We start from the raw sequence: 21,174 nt of genomic DNA, 5'->3' as shown, positions 1-21,174 counted from the left end.
CATTACAATTTACAGCTTGTTTCCTTTCTCATGAGATTTTTTTCTTTCAGAGTTAAGCATGCTGTTTATTCCATATGGTTTAGTTTCCAGAAAGATGAAGACATATCACTTAATCTTAAGGTTGCTATGCTTCTTTGCTTAGGAGGCATCCTACGGGAATAACTACACTGCAGAGTATTATGTCTGCATTAAAACATGTATGACTCTTATTTTAGAGCAGTGCGACATCAGAGGGTACCAAAACAAACACCATTCTTAATAGAAAGCAACTCACTCTCCCAAATTCCATTGAATAATCTGTCTCACCCGAAATGACTGGAGTATTGGACCTTTGGGGGTGGCTGCAATGTCACCAACATAACTACATTATTTCTGGGTATAACCCAGAAGTGACAACTTCTGGTTAAACCATAGAGTTTCCAGCAATTCCTAGAGCTACCCCTTGTCACTTCTGGGTGATGTTATGATATTGCACATTGCTGTGTGTTAAAAATTTTTCTTCAGCCACTGCCCCAAGTGGCAGCATACAATGCAACTTGCTGGCAAGAGGGCAGGAGGACTGGCAAACCTACGTGTTAGCAATGTAATCCTGTACAGTTACTCCAGTGTAATTCCATTGATTCTAGAGAGACTAAACTGGAATAACTCTGTGTTTGATTGCACTTTAAATCACCTTGATCCACCCACTGTTTCTTATCCTAACATGCAAAACAAGGTGGTTGTGAGGATAAAAGTATTATGCGTGTATGTAACATGAGTTTGTTCTGATCTCGTACTGGATGTTCTGGATGGAATATAAGAGTAATAAATATTTTTCATAAATCATATTCCAGGCAAGTCTTAGTCCCCTCCAGTCTCTTGTTACCATATTGGAAAACTGAGCAGGCATATGTTATAAATGACACAAAGACCACTGAGAGCGAGCGGCGGCAGCAAGAGTGGGTGGCGGTGGCGAGAGCGGGCAGCAGCAATGGTGGTGAGAGGCAGTGGCGGTGAGAGCAGTCCGCTCATGCTGCCACTGCCCGCTCTTGCTGCCACTCACTCTCACAGCGTGGGAAAGCGCCCTCTGCTTGGGGGCGTGTCACACCACCCGGGGAGGGGGCACCCCAGTGAGCATGCCCCCCCACCGGCCAAGTAAGTGGGCGCAGGGGGAAAGGGTGGGATTGGGGGATCCCCCACCCTGGGCGGGGGAATGGCATTCCTAGAGGGAGGACTCTTTGGGGCCAGTCCTAGCAGCAATGCTAGGCAATTTGCTACCATGCAACTTCCATGTCTCACACAGGCCCAGTTGCTTGCTACTGTTCAACATCATTCCCCCTATGAAAATCAGCGTGGCGTAGTAGTTAGAGTTTCAGACTAAAATCTGGGAAACCCAGGTTCAAATCCTCACTCTGTCATGGAAACTCACTGGGTGACCTTGGGTCAATTACATGTTCCTAGCCTTACTGACCTCACAGGGTTGTGGTGATGATAAAATGGAGGAGAGGAGAATGATGTAAGCTGCTTTGGGTCCCCATTGTGGAGAAAGCCAGGATATAAATGAAATAATAAATACAGCTAAAGATAGGGAGCAGAGAAAAGGTATGTTGGTTGGTGAGTGGGAAGGAGAGCAAAGAAGCAGGGAAAGATGAGGCTATGGGGTTTGCCATGAGGAGGAAAAAAGAAAATTGTATGTGGAGGAGAATTCAAGCAGAAGTAAGGTGCCCCCTCACAAGTCCTTGTAGGTTACCCACCCTGCAACTTGGCCTGGCAGCTGGCACTGCTGGAACTGCACAGAGTTTTCCCAGGGGGAGGCTGCCCTGTCTTACTTAGTAAACCTTGTTAGCCAACTCCACTGTGTATAATCTCGAGTAAATACCATTAAAATAAAGGGCACAGTCAAGAGTTATTTTTTAAATGTAAAGTAGGTATAATACATTGAATAGCAAGGGAAGAGCTGCTTAACCCTCTGATTATTTTCTCTCTGAAAACTCCTCCTCCTGTTTTTCTAATTATTGAGGTTGATCCCCCCCCCCCTGTTGAAATGTGAGATTATTTCCTGCCTACGTAGTCCTAAACAAATTTACACCTTCCCTAAGCCAATTGATTTAAAAGGATATAACTCTGCTTAGGACTGCACTGTACTGTAAATACTTTATTAGGAAATCCATTTTTAAAAACTGCTTAGGGTGCAATAAATCAGAACAATTCAATGTGGAGAGTTTTTGTGGTGTCATAGGTGAAATTACAAACTCTTTCCCCTTTATTGCTTCAAGTCTTCCAGTTGTTCCTCATATTCTCTCCTGAAATGTTTGCAATATTTCTTTTTAACAGCTGGTGCATTCAAGTGCTTCTGTGCAGTAATCCCCCTTTTACAAGTATTGCCTACAGAAGTTAATTTGAGCTTTGTCATGAGTAGGAACAGGATTTAAATTGGGAGCTTATCAGGCTGTATAGATTAAGTAGGGTCAGGCCTGAACATGTCTGAGCTGGGTGACATTTCAGGAAGCCGTGCTGGAGGATCCAACATTTTTATGCTTTTGACCTCTGTGAAAATATAGAATTAAGCCTCATGGTAATGTTAGTCAGCTTTGTGTTACCAGAAACAGATCTGTTGAGACACACAATTAGTTTGTATGGAACCCTGTTTCAGGCAGATCTTCAAATAAGCAACATGCCAGCAACCCCCCAAAAAATCTATCAATGAACTGGAATTTTGCTTTGATATAGTACTCGTTCACATTGCAAATAAAAGTTGCACTGATCAAGCCTTGCATACTGTTAGCTGCGGATTCCTGCTTGCTGAACAAGCTAAGTAGGTACTATCAGTTCTTTCTTTCCTTTGTGTTTCCCCCTTTGTTTTTATTTCTCTTTGTTTTTATTTATGCCAGCGTCCAAGTACCTGTGGCTGGTGCCTTCTCCCAGCCTTCCGAGTGAACTCCCACCATGCAGCCCTGGCCACAGGGATGGGTTGGGGTTGGCCCTGTTGAAGGCTTAACTTATATAATAGTTTAAGGTATCTTGTGCTTGTAGACATTGGTGTCCGACAACACAGCCAGCCATTATAGATTCTGACACAAGGCTGGAAAACTCTTGTTGGAGTGCCAGGCTAAGTTACCTGTTAGACAAGTAGATCACATCCATGATGCATTTTAAAGAGGGGCCATTTCTGCACTTCTTTACCTAGCACATAACTCATGGAACGAGGACGTCTTCCTGGCACGATTTTTGACATCATCGCACCACGTGACATGATATCATCAGAAATCGTGCCAGGAAGACGCCCTAGTTCCATGAGTTTTGTGCTAGGTAAAGATCCAGAGGAGTTAGCCGTGTTAGTCTGTAGTAGCAAAATCAAAAAGAGTCCAGTAGCACCTTTAAGACTAACCAATTTTATTGTAGCATAAGCTTTCGAGAATCGAGTTCTCTTCGTCAGATGCATGGAACAGAAACTGGTCAAATATAGAAGAGGAGGGGGGAGGAGAGGAGGAGAGAGAAGATGCAGTTAGGGGGGGAGAGGGAGGGTTCAACCAAAACATTCCTTTGCCAGTAAATGTAAACATCTCCTTTTGGAGTGGAGATTAATTGGCTTGTGTGAGGCTTCAAAGGAGTTTGCCGTGTTGGTTTGTAGCAACAAAACAACCAGACCATCCAATTCCAATGTAGTATAAGCCTTCAATAACCACAGCTCTTCCCGTCAGATGTATCTGACAAAGAGAACTGTGGTCCCTGGAAGCCCACGCCAGGTGCCACTGGGCTCCTCCAGACCCCGCCTCTGTAAAGGAAACCTGTTACCTGTGATAATGTGATAACCATTCATAGTCCCTATTCAGTCCCAGCTTGACAGAGTCAAATTTGCATATGAATTCCAATTCAGCATATGAATTCCAAATCCAACGGGAGGCTGCTGAATTCTGTGTAAATCAAGAGGGAGCAGCAGCTTGGCATGTGGCAGAGAGCTACATATTTACAATTAGTGGACCCACGAGCATTTGCAGTGGGGAAATCTGCCCCCATCTTTATCTCTTCTCCCCATTGTGGGGTATAAATGAAATAAATAATAAATGTAGCTTAAGATACGAAACATATAAAAGGTTGGTGGGTGGGAAGGAGAGAAGGAAGGTGGGAAAGATGAGGTTCTGCAGATTGCCAGGAGGAGGAAAGACGAAATGGTGTGGGAAAGGGGATACAAGGGGAAATGAGGTTCCTTCACAAGCCCTTGGAGGTTCCCCATTGTGCAACTGGGCCCAGCCTGGCAACTAGCACTTCACAACTAGCAATAGTTTTGTCTTCTGGAACCTGCCAGTGGTAGGGAAGTTGGCTGATGGGCGGGAAGGAGAGAAAGAAGCAGAAAAGGGGGGGGGGGGAGACTATTGAGGCTTTGAGAGAAAAGGAAGAGGAAATAGTGAGAGAACGGAAATATTATACCCTCTGCAAGTCCTTGAGTGTTCCAACTTGTATTTATTATTTCAGGTATACCCTGCTTTTCTCTACAATGGGTATCCAAAGCAGCTTACATCATTTTCTTCTCCATTTTATCCTCACAACAATCCAATGAGGTTGGTTAGGCTGAGAATGTGTGAGTGACCCAAGGTCACCCAGTGATCTTGCATGGCAGAATGGGGATTTGAACCTGGTTCTTCCACATTTTAGTCTAAAACACAACCCACTACACTGGCTTTTGTGGGATGGCTGCTGTTGAACAGTAGCATGCAACCAGTAGTGGGTGAGTCATGCAAGCCTGAGGTAACAAGCTGCATGGTGGTTGCTGCTGGCTCTGGCCCCAATGAGTCCTCCCTCAAAAGCCAAAACAGGCCTGGAAAGAGCCCTGCCCCCTTTCTCTGCCTTTTACTGACACAAACCAATACTGGAAGGCTGGCAGTATTGTTGTGATTAGAGGTGGGCACGGACCGGCATTTTCCCACGGACCGCCGGTTTGGGGTTCGTGGGCTTCCACGGACCACGGTCCATGAACTTTTAACGGACCAGGCCCGGTTCGAGAACCAGTTCACGAACCGGTTCAGGTCAGAAAAGCCTTGGTTTTCCCACAGATTTTCACTTCAGTCGACTTTCCCCACCAAAGGTTCTCATGTAACCCTCCTTGATCAGCACTTTTCCAAAGAGACAAACAACAATTTCCCCTCCCCTATTCTGACTGACCCTTACCCGCCCTTGGGGGAAGGAGGGAGACTTGTGCTCCTGTCCAGGAGAGGTGGCTGCCCACAAAACCCACCTATATGGGGCTGCATCAACAAGAGATGCCCTCCCTGGGGGCGGGGAGACCAACTCTCCATGATGGGAAATGAATGGATGTACTTGAATGAAAGCCAACTCCGCAACAGGAGATCATGCAGCAATTCAAAGGCCCCTTGCTGGAATGGAAGGCACGGGAGGGAGGGAAAGGATGTCTTCCACACCTTGAGGGAAGGAAACTCATGCTACCCTGTTCAGAAGGAGCCTCTTTGGGCAGTGGACAACGAGTCCCATTTCAGTGACGTGGTGTGTCAGCTTGCTTGCTTTCAAGCAAGCTGACCTGGGCCACTGTCCTCCTTGTCGCCGGACTTTGGGGATTGACCCTCAGAGAGGCCCTTGCGCTCACGGGAGCAGGACAGTCGCCGACGAAACCCACTTTACCGAATGTGGCGGCGTTGGCAAAGGAAGGATATGCTGGTTGGGGTTCGAGTGGCCGGCGGCCACCATGTGGGAGAGGTGGGTTTCGATGAGGGCCACCCCCTCCCTGCGGGGGCCCCCTTCACTGGCCCCAGTTAGGCTTCGAGTGGCTGGCAAGAGGGGAGCAGGGCGGTATTCCCCGCCAGGAAGGAAGGTGTCTGCTGGCAGCGGCTGCTGGGCCCGACAGGCCCAGGGAGGCGGCACCCAGCCGCCTCCCCTGAGGGGGCGGGGGGTCTGGCTGCTCGCTGGCAGCACCCCCCATGTGCCCAGCTGCCGGGCCAAAGGAGAGCGGGGCGGAATGGGCCCGGCAGGCCCGGGGAGGTGGCGGGGGGTCTGGCCGCTCGCTGGCGGCACCCTCCATGTGCCCAGCCACCGGGCCAAAGGAGAGCGGGGCGGAATCAGCCCGGCAGGTCCGATGAGGCGGCGCCCAGCCACCTCCCCTGAGGGGGTGGGGGGTCTGGCCACTCGCTGGCGGCACCCCCCATGTGCCCGGCCGCCAGGCCAAAGGAGAGCGGGTCGGAATCCCCGCAAAGGAGGGAGGTGGGTGAGGACGGCGGCCGCAGGGCCCAGCAGGCCCGGGGGCAGCACCCAGCCGCCTCCCCTGAGGGGGCGGGGGGTCTGGCCGCTCGCCGGCAGCACCCCCCATGTGCCCGGCCGCCGGGCCAAAGGAGAGCGGGTCGGAATCCCCGCAAAGGAAGGGAGGTGGGTGAGGACGGTAGCCACCGGTCCCGGCAGGCCCGGGGAGGCGGCGCCCAGCTGCCTCCCCTGAGGGGGCGAGGGGTCTGGCCGCTCGCCGGCGGCACCCCCCATGTGCCCGGCCGCTGGGCCAAAGGAGAGCGGGGTGGAATCCCCGCAAACGAAGGGAGGTGGGTGAGGACGGCGGCCGCCCCCTCCCTGCCAGGGCCCCCTTCAATGGCCCCGGTTGGGCTTCAAGTGGCCAGCCCAGAGGGCGGCCACCACGTCGGAGAGGTGGGTTTCGACGGCGGCTGCCCCCTCCCTGTGGGGGCCCCCTTCAATGGCCCCGGTTGGTCTTCGAGTGACCTGCCCAGAGGGCAGCCACCACATCGGAGAGGTGGGCTTTGACGGTGGCTGCCACCTCCCTGCGGGGGCCCCCTTCAATGGCCCTGGTCGGGCTTTGAGTGGCTGGAGAGAGGACAGCCGCCAAGACAGGGAGGTGGGTGCTGGTGGTGGCCTGGCCTCACTCCTCCTTGCACATGCCCTGCAGTCTGCTGAAACTGGCCTCTGCACTGGGGGGGGGGCTGCGCTTGCAGGAGCAGGATGGTTGCTGACGATACTCACTTCACCGAACGTAGTTGGCAATGAAGCTCATGCTTTTGCAACAGTCACTCCTCCCCACACCTGGAGGAAGCGAGCGGAATCGGCCTCACCACTCGGAGGCCCCCCTGTGCTCGCAGGAGCAGGATGGTCGCCGACAACACCCACTTCACCAAACGTGGTGCAGTCCACAAAGGCAACTCATGTGCTTGCCACCCCCCCTTCCCCATGGTTGGACATAACCAATGGAACTCCTTCCTCCCAATGGGGGGGGTGACATGACAGGTACCATGGAAAGAAGTTGAAGCCCACTAATGTGGAGGGTGGGAAATCCTGGGGTGCAGTTGCCAGCCCAGAACAGCATGAGGAACCCACCTCACAGACTTGGTGGCCGTGACCAAAGCATTCCCCAACTTCCGTTGCCAAGCACTGGAGGGAGGGCCAGAGACAATGAGGGAGTGCCTGCCTAGCATAGGGGAATTAGCAGGCATCTTCTGCAACACATGATTGTGATGGGTAGTGCACCCATTGAAGGCAGCTTGCCTGGAACCCACCTCTCCAACGTGGTGTGCCAGTTGGGAAGGTGCCTGCTTGATTGGTGCAGGACTATGACCTTCATAAAGGTCAACCTCCCCAGAAGGCTGTGTCACCTCCAGTCAACCGAAAACCCACCTCACCGACGTGGGGAGCGGGAGAAAAGAGGAGATTGTATGGTGTCATGATGAGACAGAGAGAGCATGAAAAGAAGAGATGGAATAAGATGCGGCAAAAGAGGCTGGCCGAAGAGAAAACATTGGAGAATGTTATTCAGAAGAAAGTGACAGCTGAGAAAACCCCTCCGCAGGGAGGCCTTCTCCTATTAAACTCCAGTTTTATTTTGCATGGAATAGCCATTTGTTTTGGGAAAAAATGGCTGTTGGGTTGCCACAGCTATCAGGAATCCCACCTCTACAACGTCGTGTCCAGGATGGGAAGGTATTAGGGTCAACCCCCACCTGCCTTCCCTTACACATTGGGGGAAGAACAGTTCTAGCGCCCCTCCTTGAAGGACCCTCTCACATCCTCGGGGGAAAGGACAGTCTCACCAACAAAGTGCCTTCCCTTCCACCTGTCAACCAGAGAGCAGCAACACACTTCTCCGACGTGACAGCTGCGACAGAATGGAAGAGTGCCCCTGAAAAACATACTTCTAAAGGTTGAGTTGAGGATAAAAGGGAGGCAAGTATCTGGGCGGTCACCAAGAAAAGTCACCACTCCCATGGTGTCTCCAGCACAAGCAAGGGGAAGGACAGCAAGAAGACGCAACCGTTTCCCACGTCTACAATGTGGTGGCAGCTGCAGCAGAACAGCCAGAAAAGGAAGACATAACAACCACATGTTGGACATGTGTAATCCCACTTTGACGAGAATATGCCCCCCCCCCGGTTGAGAGATAAGTCCACTGTCAGAGTCAGAACCCACCTCCTCAACGGGCCAGGTGCATCTGAATGGACAGGAACACATGCCTTCCCCATCTTTGGGGAAGGCTACTAGAACTCCACTTTTGGGAGAACGCCTCCCACACAGAAAGGGATGTGGATGGAGGAATGGAGGGAAGGTGGTGGTGGTGGTGATCCAAATAGTAGCCGACGCCTTGCGTCTCTGCAACCCCTCTACAGCTGCACTCAGTCAGAGATGGCCTACCTACCGCTGGCTGTCTCCCCTTTCTAGGAGCGCTACCTGTTGACAAAGCTCACCTCTTCGCCCGGGGTTCATGCAGCATCCAGATTATACGGTCTCTGACAGCTGAAGCCTTCAGGGCCCAGATTGATGCATTTGTCCCCATGGAAAGGCATGTGGATTAAAGGAGCCATGGAGTGAGTGTGACAGACAGAAGACACCTCGCCAATGTGTTTTCTTGGATGGGAAGGTGCCTGCATGGTGGGGGCAAGGAAAATACATGTCCTTCCGAAAGCTCAACCTCCCCAGAACACCATGTAGGAACAACAACCCCTTACGCCTATCTTCATCCGACCGAAACACACCTCACTGATGTGGTGGCCACAGGGAAAGTGCAGGTCACCGGTGTCATGCCAAAAACGGTCCTGTCAGAGGAGATAGATCAGGAAGCAGCCAAAGAGACTTGCCTAGAAGACTAGGTGGCACAAATATTCCCTCTGTAAAAGCGGCCTGTCTGCTGGAGGAGGGGGCGAAAAGGCAGAAGAAGGAAAGCACAGCCCCGCTCGATGAGAGCATTTCCATCAATGTTGTCCACAGTGGACCGCAGCCGGAACGCACCTGTCTGACATGGTATGTGTACTGTGGGCCTGAGTCTGCCCAGCCCAAGAACATCCCTCGTGACCAGATGGAGTGGTGACAGGAAGGCTTGCATTTCAGATACCATGATTCATTGGCACAGCATCCATCACCCTGACACACACAGGGATGTGAGGCATGGAACATGGAATGGAGGAGCCTGCCGTCCTCAAAGCACCACCAGGACAGTGCTTTCATTGACTGTCTGAACAACTCACCTCCACGACGGAGCAGAAAGGAACAGGGCAGAGGATGGATGAGAAAGTGACAGCCGAAAAACCCTTGTCCGATGGGAATCTGCCAGGGAGGCCTTCTCCCATCAAACTCCAGTTTTACTTTGAGAAGCCAAAATGAAAAACCGAAGGGGTGCCACAGGCATCCGGAATCCCATCTCAACGATGTGTTGACCACCATACGAGTATATTTCCCCACAGGGTCTCTGGAAGCGCAAGCCTTCAGACCCCAGACAAGTGCATATTCCTCTGGCCACAAGGAAGACCGCCTGCCAACCAGACCTGCCCCTGCGATGTGGGGACCACCATAGACGGACAGGACTTTGTCATCAGGAGGAGGATACCAGGGACAGGGCTTGTCGTCAGGAGGAGGATACCAGGGACAGGACGTGTCATCAGGAGGAGGATACCAGGGACAGGACGTGTCATCAGGAGGAGGATACCAGGACAGGGCTTGTCATCAGGAGGAGGATACCAGGGACAGGACGTGTCGTCAGGAGGAGGATACCAGGACAGGGCTTGTCATCAGGAGGAGGATACCAGGGACAGGACGTGTCGTCAGGAGGAGGGGGAGGTTCCCCCCGTTCCTGACAGGCCAAAATAGAGTGCGCTGGTATTCTCACCGAGGGTGGAAAAAGAGGCCACATTCACCCAGGGGAAGCCTGATCCCACACCTACCAGGTGACCACACCTGAAGTTCTGGCTTAGCGTAAACTTAGCGGCAGCTGCCCTCACCCACCTTCCTGCCTTGCCAGAAAGGGACAACAGTCGTGCCTTAGACTGCTTCTGCAACATACAAATTCTAATGGAAGTAGTAGAGTTTATAAATAATAAGAGGAGGTACTTAGAAGGTGCCAGGGACAGGGCTTGTCAGCAGGAGGAGGATACCAGGGACAGGACTTGGCTGGAAATGCCCCCCCCCCAAGTCACCCACTATTTATGGAGTGAAAAAGGCTTTGAAAGGAGTGAAGCGGAGAGAGCCCCCCCAAACATGCTGCCGGTGGTCCTAGGGTGGGTGTTTCACAGAGGCCAGCAGCAGTCTTCCCCCTGCACCTCAAAAGCCAGGCAGGAAATGTCCTCCCAAGTCACCCACTATTGAGGGAGTGAAAGGCTTTGAAAGGAGTGAAGCAGAGAGCCCCCCCAAAGCAAGCTGCCGGTCACCAGAGAGTAGGTGTTTCACAGAGGCCAGGAGCAGTCTCCCCCTTGCACCTCAAAAGCCAGGCTGGAAATGTCCCCCAAGTCACCCACTATTGAGGGAGTGAAAGGCTTTGAAAGGAGTGAAGCAGAGAGCCCCCCCAAAGCGAGCTGCCGGTCACCAGAGAGTAGGTGTTTCACAGAGGCCAGGAGCAGTCTCCCCCTTGCACCTCAAAAGCCAGGCTGGAAATGTCCCCCCAAGTCACCCACTAAAAAGGCTGTGAAAGGAGTGAAGCAGAGAGAGCCCCCCAAGGCGAGCTGCCAGTCACCAGAGAGTAGAGGCCAGGAGCAGACTCCCCCTTGCACCTCAAAAGCCAGGTTGGAAATGTCCCCCCAAGTCACCCACTAAAAAGGCTGTGAAAGGAGTGAAGCAGAGAGAGCCCCCCAAGGCGAGCTGCCAGTCACCAGAGAGTAGAGGCCAGGAGCAGACTCCCCCTTGCACCTCAAAAGCCAGGTTGGAAATGTCCCCCCAAGTCACCCACTAAAAAGGCTTTGAAAGGAGTGAAGCAGAGAGAGCCCCCCAAAGCGAGCTGCCGGTCACCAGAGAGTAAGTGTTTCACAGAGGCCAGGAGCAGTCTCCCCCTTGCACCTCAAAAGCCAGGCTGGAAATGTCCCCCTAAGTCACCCACAATTGAGGGAGTGAAAGGCTTTGAAAGGATTGAAGCAGAGAGAGCCCCCTCAAAGCGAGCTGCCAGTCACCAGAGAGTAGGTGTTTCACAGAGGCCAGGAGCAGTCTCCCCCTTGCACCTCAAAAGCCAGGCTGGAAATGTCCCCCCAAGTCACCCACTAAAAAGGCTTTGAAAGGAGTGAAGCAGAGAGAGCCCCCCAAAACGTGCTGCCAGTCATCACCAGAGAGTAGGTGTTTCACAGAGCCTAATAGCAGTCTTCCTCCCCTTGCATCTCATCAGCAGCCAAAAAAAAGAGGGGGGGAATGAAGGCAAGAACTCAAGCAGGCAACGCCCAAAGCTGCCTTGCACCCACTGTGGGTCTATGAGCAGGGTGGCGTCACAGCACAATAGAACCCACCGGCAACCCAGATAAATGGAAGAGATTTGGGGGGGGGGGGTTAAGCCCGAGAAGAACCCAAGGACTCAAAACGCAGAAAGAAATCAGAGTAACCCAATAGTGCAGTAAAAGGATTTTTTTATAAAGTGCTCTAGAATAGAAACGAGGAGAAAAAAATTAAACAGGAATGGAGAAAAGAGAAAGCTCTCTTGCACCAGAAGCCCCAAAGCCCGGCTAAAGCACAAGCGCAGCCAAAAAAGAACGTGGGGAAATGAAGGCAAGAACTCAAGCAGACAACGCCCAAAGCTGCCTTGCACCCACTGTGGGTCTGTGAGTGGGGTGGTGTCACAGCACAATAGAACCCACCGGCAACCCAGATAAAAGGAAGAGATTGGGGGGGGAGGGGGGATTAAGCCTGAGAAGAACCCAAGGACTCACAACACAGAAAGAAATCAGCGCGGTAAAAGGATTTTTTTAAAAGTGCTCTAGAATAGAAAGGAGGAGAAATGGAGAAAAGAGAAAGCTCTCTTGCAGCTGAAGCCCCAAAGCCCCAAGGCACAAGCCGCGCTCTCACACACGCACACACAAAAATGCCCCACAGCAAGCAGTTGCTAAGCTAGAACTAACTCGCGTCCCCGCGCCAGGAGAATGGCGCCGACGCTTTGCACGCGTTGTCTTTTATACAGAAAGGGTGATCTCTGTTTGGTTGACAGAGCTGCCAATCAAGGTTTCCTGGGCTAAGATTGGTGTGTTCCAAACGGGGAAGGTGGTTCCACCGTTGCCTAGGAAATTGTTTGAGCGGGAGTCCTGGCATGACGGGCCAACGGACACACGGACAGAAAGCCCCAATGTTCGGCACTTTCGTGAGAAAAACACAAGCCCACCGCCCGCGTGTTCGCGAAGCACGAACTGGTTAAGTTCGTGACGAAATTAGGTCCGTAATGCGGACCGTGCCCACCTCTAGTTGTGATTGTCTAGCAACAGCAACGGAGGGAATTTAAAGCTACACGCACTGCTTCTATCATTTTGAAGGAATTTATCTTTCCAGTGTTGGTAGAGTATGTCGTAGGATAAACTAAGATCTGTACTAGTTCTCAGCCATTGTCTGTGTCCCTGTATTATGCCTCCTGCTGTGACTGGTAGAGATGGGCACGAACCAGAATACAAACCAAAAAAACCCACGAACCAGCCCAATTTGTGGGTCATGAACCAGTGGTTCATAGAAGCTCATTTCCACAAACTTCCACAGGACTGGTCTACTGGTTCCATTTGGTTCGTATTAAAGGGCAATGCCCCTTTCCCTACTGCTTTTCAGTGCTAGGGAAAGGGGAAGTTTAAATGGCCATTTCCCCAGGGAATGGCCATTTAAACTTTTCCTGCTGCTTGCAAGCGGCATGTCCCTTTAAGCTATCAGCTGGCAGGCGGCAGGGGGGGCAGCTGATAGTTTAAAGGGACCTGCCGCTTGCAAGCAGCAGGAAAGGGCCCTTTAAACAATCAAATGCCCTTTCCCTGCCACTGCTAAGCGGCCGGAAAGGGGCATTTAAACCCCATGAACCACGAACCATGAACTGTCTCACGAACTTGCCTCAATTTGTGGGAGTTCGTGGTTCCTGGTTTGTGGAAACCCCACAAACCGCATGGTTTGGTTTTTTTGTGGTCCGTGCCCATGTCTGGTGACTGGTCTGAGATGTCACTTGCCAAGATAGTTGTATGTCATAGAGAAGAGGTAATATTTTAAGCAATTCCAAGGTTTAAGCCATTTTGAGCTTTATTGGTTAAATTGAAATCCAATAGAGTAATGCATGATGATGATGGTGATGATAATAATGATATAGTGTTAGCATTATTAATTTTTACCTCTTCTTTCTGCCTCTTTGGGCCCATGGGTTCCAATAAGTTATTACATCTAAAAGTATTCTAACTTAAAATCAATAGCACCAATCTACAAATAATTAATATTCACTATATTAATATGTAATATGCTCCAGATGATCTAACCTGATCAAATAATCTCTTGTTGAGAGTGTGTTGCAGTAGAGCGAGGCTGTAGTTCTGGTTATGAAAATATGAGTAAATTTACATATTAATCTGCCAAAGGGTTGTAATCTAAGTAAGAGTTACCTCACAAGTTAGTGAAAAACACTCCAGTCAACTGCTGTGAAATTAAGTTCCAGGCAAGTTGATGGATTTGGGAATATTCCAAGTCTGTAATTCTGAATTTTCAGAGGCAGTGAGAATTTGCTGATACAGGAATCTATAGTTTCAGATCCCCCATTTCAGCTAACCAGGACTAATCAGTACTCATCACCACTCTTTCAGGTCTCTTTATGGGGCCTCTTTGTAAGGAAAGAGCAGAGCTACATATGTGATGATGTGGGAATAAGAGGTGTTGTTTCACCACTGGGCAGTAGGATCTGATATTCCCAAAAACCTCAGGGATGGGGGTTGGGGAGCTGCAATGAGAAATTTTTGCATGCCCACACACATACCCAACTTATTCTGCTTGAGTGCTACTATACAGGGACTGAAGCCTGCACTACATACCAGGTATTGAGTTGCAAATTTGGATGCTGGGCAACCCGCTGGGCTTCAGAATTTCAATTAGAGCAAACTGGCTACAACAAGCAGCTGGTTAAATGGGGAGGGAGGCATGGTTTGCGTATTGTGACACTGTCAGATATAAGCAGACTGGACACTTGTGAGGGCCCACTGGAATGTCGATAACAACAATGGAATGCATAAGCTTCCAGCAGATGAAAGTAACACACAGGACAGAGTTTGCCAAGCTGCTGCTGTTGCCTTATAGAGTCTTAGAAGAAATGTTTTAAAGTACTATGTGTCTGTAAGCATGTATCTCAGGCTCAACATTTAGATAGGGACATCATTACCTATGGATAGCTTATCATAGTGGTCTTCAACCTTTCCAAATCTGGGTCATATCTTTAATCCCCAGGCAGCAGTCTGGGACCTGCTGAACTGCAAGCAGATGACAGGAAGTCACGTGACAGCAGTGTTATGACAGGAAGAGGGGGAACCAGAGTCAAGAACTCACCTATGTCAAGGCCAGGACAATGGACATTAGACCAAGAGAACCTGTAAAAGGAATCACAAGGAGAGGACTAGAAAGTGTACCATATGTAGGAACAAGCCATGGATCACAGCCACGTAGGAATCCTCCCTACCGCTTGAGAGTCCACGGCTTTCTATCACGTTGCTTTTTTCAGTGTGTGTACGGAGAGTCAGGAGGTGTGGCATCTTTGCTCTTTCTGCCTGCATACTATTTTGCCAAAGGCAACAAAAGCAGTTTTATAGGATCATCAGGTCAGGCTTTGTGGCCCACCTGGCTTACTATACTTGTAGGCTTCGCTGAACCACGATCAACAGATGCTCATAACCTTCCTTAGAAGGGTGTTAAAATAATTAGGAGGATAAATTAGGTCAACAGAGTATTATTCCTGAACTGGGATTCATTCCAAAGAGCAGTAATTCATACATCATATGACTGTCAGAGGGGGAGTGAAGGATTCCATGGTGTTGCAGTGTCTATTAAAAGGAATTCTGTAAATCTGAAAGAATAAATATCCACCATGCCTGGCATCTGTAGGGCTGTGGATGTTCTCAACTGTGTTGTTTATTTTAAAATGTTCTGTCCCTCCTCACATCCATAAGATTGTGGAGTGACTTCCAGTAAAAAGCACAGTAAAATAAAATGGCACACTGCATCACATCCAAAACAAAAAACAACAAAAAATGAACTAGCCACCCTCCCCTCACAGGGTAGCCAAGGCTTCAGAAAGCACAAAGGTCTTAAACCTGCACCTAAACCTTAATTGATGCCAAGCATGCAAAGGCAGGGAGGGCATTTCAAAAACGGCATGCCCCCCAAAGCCCTATTCTAAGAAGCCACCCAGCTCACTTCTGAAGGAGGGAGTACTCAGAGCAGGGCCTCTGATGAAAGGTTCTTGGTCCCAAGGTGCAACATAATAATACATAATAATAGTATTTGATTTATATACTGCCTTTCAGGCTGACTTAACACCCACTCAGAGCAATTTACAAAGTATGTCATTATTATCCCCACAATAATAATCACCCTGTGAGGTCGGTGGGGCTGAGAGAGCTCCAAGAGAGCTGTGACTGACCCAAGGTCACCCAGCTGGCTTCAAGTGAAGGAGTGGGGAATCAAACCCAGCTCTCCAGATTAGAGTCCCGCGCTCTTAACCACTACACCAAACTGGCTCTCTGTGACTGGTGTTAGAATTTTTTTCTGTTTTAATGTTCTGTTTTATGTCTCTGTGATTTCAGCTATTATGAGCAGCCAAAAGGCAATAGAGAGTTCACACACTGAATCAAGGACTTCCAGCTCTACTACAGACAACGGAGATGCTTTCAGTACATTTGACAATGACAAAGGAAGGACGTTGCGACTGATTACTGACAGTGGGTCTGTGTCTACAGCTGCCATAGGCAAGACAACATCTTACCCTGAAACAGGACAATTTGGTGATTTAACCCAGGACTCCTCTTTAGTGCTGCAGACCAGAAGAGCCGATGCTCTGTCAAGTACTCTGGATATTTCAGAAGTTGAAACAGTGCCTTTGATGACACATTCACCCCATACAGCAGTTTCTTCACTGTCAGAGCATAATTTTCCAGGTGAATTTCACCATACTTGAATTCTTTCAGTAACTGAAGGGATAACTAAAAGTTTGGAAATAGCTGAAATGGCGAAGCTTACTGAATAAGGATGGTAGTTGAGACACAGAGACCTGGTTTTTGTATGCTGTAAAGATTAAATGTTACAGCATTTAATGAATCATTGAAAAACACTGGAGAATAAAAACAAGTAGGATCTGAGTTCAGCAGCAACTCATGCAGTGGGACACAGGGAGTATCTCACCACCCTCCAATGAAGAGGAAGTGAAGACAGCACCATTACCAGTAGGCTTCAGGAGATGGCAATGGAGCTGCAGCACTCTCTGGGCTTACAGCTATTGAGTGACACAGACGACGTTTGCTGCTGCCAGGTTCCAGTACGCAATCAGTAGCTGTGCATCTGCATAGTGCTGGCAACTATGGCCCTGGCAGCTCTATTGCCACTTCCTGAAGCTCACCAGTAAGGTTACTGACCCCCTCATTCAGTGGTGCTTAGAGGTGGATACTAGCATATTCCCTGCGCCCTGTCCCAACTCACTACTGTCTTTAATCTCAGCATCATAAAGCAGAAGTGGGAAAAAACTTCAACATTTATGCCAAATAAAGCAGAATCCTACAAGCTATAAAAATTATTGCTAATTTAGACTTTTATGTGTATTTGTTATTTTGCATAATTGTGTTCTGTTTCTCAATTTCAAGGGTGAAAAGGAGACAAGATCTGAAGCTTCCAGAGCAACTGTTGGGCCTCACCCCTCTTGGCTTATGAGGCACTAATCACATTGTTGAGGGTGGTGGAAACAACCCATTCTCCCCTCCTTCTCAGCCCCCCAGAGGTCAAGGCCAGCATCCACCACTCCCAGTGGGGTGCCTGATGCACCTTATAAAGGGCAGCACACCACTTGGCTGATCAATGGTGGCTGGCCCTTTAAGTGTTAGGCACCCACTGACAGCTGGTGCTTTGACAGCCAGCAGTCTGACAATCAGCTGCTGGGATTGGGAAGCCCCCCCCCCCGGGGGGGGCGTGGAAAGGAAATAATGAGACAAATCGCTCAAGTGGCACTTTTGGTCCCTCCCATTCTGGGCCACTCTCCCCCACCCCCCATAAGACATGGCTAGGACCTTTAGAAAGCTTGAGGGAGGAGGCCAGGAAGGACAGATCAGCTCTGTCTTCCAGCTCAGAAGGGAGTAGAGCTAGGGGACAGGAGGTAGATTAGGGCAGTACCCAGCCTTTCCCTGAGGCCAAGGGAAGGCACTTCAGCCTAACTAGGCCCCGGTGCATGACGGCTGGTGCTGTGATTCCTACACCCATATTTTCAAGTCTAGTTTCATAGGTTTACATTCTAGAGACACTTCCTAACAAAAGAAATTAAAAAAAATAAAAGTTTATATTCCCAGTTTGTTGAATTCTCTACCAACAATCAGATTTCATGATTGTAAGAATGGACACAATCTCTTGTTTTTAAGGGCTAATGTAGAAGCTAAATGGCAGGCTCATTTTGTTTCAAATGAAAAAAAAAAGCCATGGAATGCTACAATTTTGTTCAATGAATGAGAGTGGTGCTTAACTCCCCCCCTGACCCTTTTCTCATGGGTGGAAGAGCACCTAGGGGAGCAATTTTGAAAACAGGATCACCAGAAGGTAAAGAATAAAGGGCACCACTTCGCATTTTTCTTGCATTTGAGATTGTAATCTTCCATGTATGCTTTTCACTAAAAATGCTATGAGATGGTTACATGCATCTGCCACATAACATCCTGTTTGGCCCACATATAACACAGGCTACAATCATAAGAACATTTTCCTGGGAGTAAACACCACTGAATAAAATGGGACTTCCTGCTATGCTCTCCTGCTAAGGATTGTTCCCATATGTTAAGTCTGTGCAGGACTTGACATCAAAATATGATTATGCACTAAGAATGAAATCCTCTCAGTGGTTTCATAGTATTTGCATGCATGAAGAACTTTGACTATCACTTTGTTAGAGCCTTGTGGTATAATTCTTTTTCATGTTTCAGCCACTGGAAGCAGCCACCACAGAGACACCAGCTGGGATGTGGAAAACATAACATCCAGGTTGCATACTGAAAGCATGAACGGTTCAGCATCAACAGTCAACAAAGAAAGGACTTCACAGTTTCTGACAGATAGCGTCACACTGACTAACTCAGCAACAAAAGGCCCAGTTTCTCAGACGGAATTCACTGTATCTTCTGATCAAACCCAGTTTCCCTCTCAGGCAACACAGACTAGAAGTAGTAGTACCACATCAAATACAGTGCAATTTCCTGTCTCTGTAGCAAGAACTGTGCTTACCCATTCTCTCCTCTCTTCCAATACTGGTAAGTTTACTTATCCATAAAATTTTTCCCTTGTTAATTGCAATATAATAATATAGGTTGTTCTTAAATAATAATAATAATAAAATATTTATATCCTACTTACTAACCAGGGTGGCTCTTGAAGTGACTTGTGTAGGTTAAAATAAATATGATTCAACACAGTAAAAACAAGCTAAGTAAAATAAAAGAAGGCTATGAAACATACCAACAATACAACTGCAATAGTGAACAAAAGGCAGCATAGAAACAGTTTATGGGCCAGAAAAGGCCTAGTCAAATAGATGCATTCTCACCTGACACCTACATCTTGAAAGGGTAGGAACTAGGTTTGGGGGGGAGAGTTTCCTCAATAAGGTGCACAACTAAGAATACCCCATCTCCAGTAAAACAAAACAGGATTCCACTCTTCAAAACTAATATAAAATATATCGAGTTACCATTCACCTCACCTCCAAAAGAGGAGGCACATGGATCAAGGCTTCTGAGGAAGATTTTAGTAGTCTCATAGACTCATACAGAGACAGCAGTCCTTAGGAAAACCTCAATCCCAGGCTATTTAGGGCTTTAAAAGAAGAATGAGCACTTAGAACTGGAGCAGAAACAAAATGACAGTGCTCTAAGTATTGGCAAGATGTATTTCTTTCCTTCCCAGTCAGGAATGTAGCTGCTGCATTTTAAACCAGGTATAGTTTCTAAACAACCTCCAAAGCCTGTCCTGCATATAACAACATTCCAGCCAACTAACCTGGTTGTGAGCAGAGCATGGAGGACTTGGTTGGTAACACTAGATAAGGGGGGGAAACTTGAAAAGGTGAGAGATGAGACTGGATGACCAAAAAGATGCAATAAAAAGATTGATTTGATTTGATTTGATTTGATTTATACCCCACCCTCCCCTCAAATGGGCTCAGGGTGGCTAACAACATTCATAAAACACAGTGAATCAGTCACAAAACCATGAAATCAATAATAAACTTCTAAAAAGTCATTAAAAGGTCATTAAAATAGTCCATTTGACAAATGGTGTGGATTTTTTTGTCTATACTTGATGTGAACCAAAGTAATTAATATGCTAGGTTACACCAGTAGCCTGTTGTTTCTTCTGATGCCTCAGGGGAGCTCACAAGCAGAACATAATGGTGGTCCTTGTTGTGAATCAGTGCCACACCATTATGAAAGACTGAGGTTGCAGTCTGGTTAATAGCCATGAAAGGACAAGTTTTCCACTTGCATGATGGCCTAGTAGAAAGTGGCCATGGACCTTGAATTTATCATCCATAGATAAAAGAAGCCGTAGCTCCCCAATTCTCTCCATATTTGCTGAGGAATCCTATCCTCCTTTGTATCTGCCCCCTATACAATAATATGCTCCCCTATACAATAGTTGTTAACATAGGAATAGTATGGTATAATTTAAGGGCTTCTTAAACTGGAGAGATGCAATCCAAAAGCTGGAAGCTATAGCTTCTTAAATGCACACATATAAATGAATGTGTGATTCTTTTATTGATCAAAAGTGGTAGTTTTCATAGAAAAAAGACACATTTCACTATTGTCAAAGGCTTTCACGGCTGGAGAACGATGGTTGTGGGTTTTCCGGGCTGTATTGCCATGGTCTTGGCATTGTAGTTCCTGACGTTTCGCCAGCAGCTGTGGCTGGCATCTTCAGAGGTGTAGCACCAAAAGACTTGGTGCTACACCTCTGAAGATGCCAGCCACAGCTGCTGGCGAAACGTCAGGAACTGCAATGCCAAGACCACGGCAATACAGCCCGGAAAACCCACAACAACCACATTTCACTATTATTTGTATTTTATGATGAACAAATATATAGTAGATTAGCGGAACCTCTCTATAAATGGGGAGCTGGTTTCAACCCCAGTTATTATTTTTTTAAGAACAATAGCATGCTCATGAGGAGTAGATGGGCAATAGGATCTCTGGAAAGAGGCTACTTTGCTACAGGAAGTCTTGAGAAGCCTGTATTTTTCTACAGGTAAGATTAGTTTGAAATTTGTGTAGAAGCCTTGACTTTCTGGCCTCTGCAGATGATCTTGGCCATGTGGATTTACATTATATTATTGGTCATCTGCTGCATTGTAGCTTATGCTTGTTTTAATTACAGATATGCTTTGGGTGGTTGTTGGGAGCCATTCTAAAGTCCCATTTAGCCATAGAAAGAAGGTAGATTCCAGAAGATGGTGCTAGAATATTATTTCTGTCTGTGTGATTTATCCTACAGACTTCCCCAAGGTTCAGTTTTGCTTCCAATGTTTAATGTATATATGAAACCTCCATGTACTTTAAAACAAATCTAAGTTTTTAAAAAAGCTCTGATCCAAGTTCTAATCAATCTTACCCCTTAATTGGAAAGGACTTTGTGCCTGATATAATAAGAAATTTCCTTATTGGCTAATAATTTCTAGATCAGGCAATGGCAAACAACCTCTGTTAGTCTCTTGCCTTGAAAAGCCCAGCAAGGGTTGTCATAAGTTGGCTACAACTTGATGGCACTTTATATACA

The 21,174-nt window shown here is 48.2% G+C and overlaps 1 protein-coding gene across 1 annotated transcript in view; it reads left to right on the top strand.

Moving 5' to 3' along the window:
* Positions 1-21,174, top strand: part of HEG1 (heart development protein with EGF like domains 1) — an 84,869-nt gene that overhangs the window by 19,952 nt on the left and 43,743 nt on the right. Inside the window, exons 2-3 of the mRNA XM_054972162.1 lie at positions 15,957-16,307; positions 18,327-18,650. Of these exons, the coding sequence (XP_054828137.1) occupies positions 15,957-16,307; positions 18,327-18,650 (675 nt within the window). The remainder of the gene's footprint in view (positions 1-15,956; positions 16,308-18,326; positions 18,651-21,174) is intronic.

This window comes from Eublepharis macularius, chromosome 2, assembly GCF_028583425.1.
Source record: "Eublepharis macularius isolate TG4126 chromosome 2, MPM_Emac_v1.0, whole genome shotgun sequence".
NCBI lineage: Eukaryota > Metazoa > Chordata > Lepidosauria > Squamata > Eublepharidae > Eublepharis > Eublepharis macularius.
Note: the sequence above shows the minus strand (reverse complement) of the source record. Positions and strands in the feature narration are given on the sequence as shown.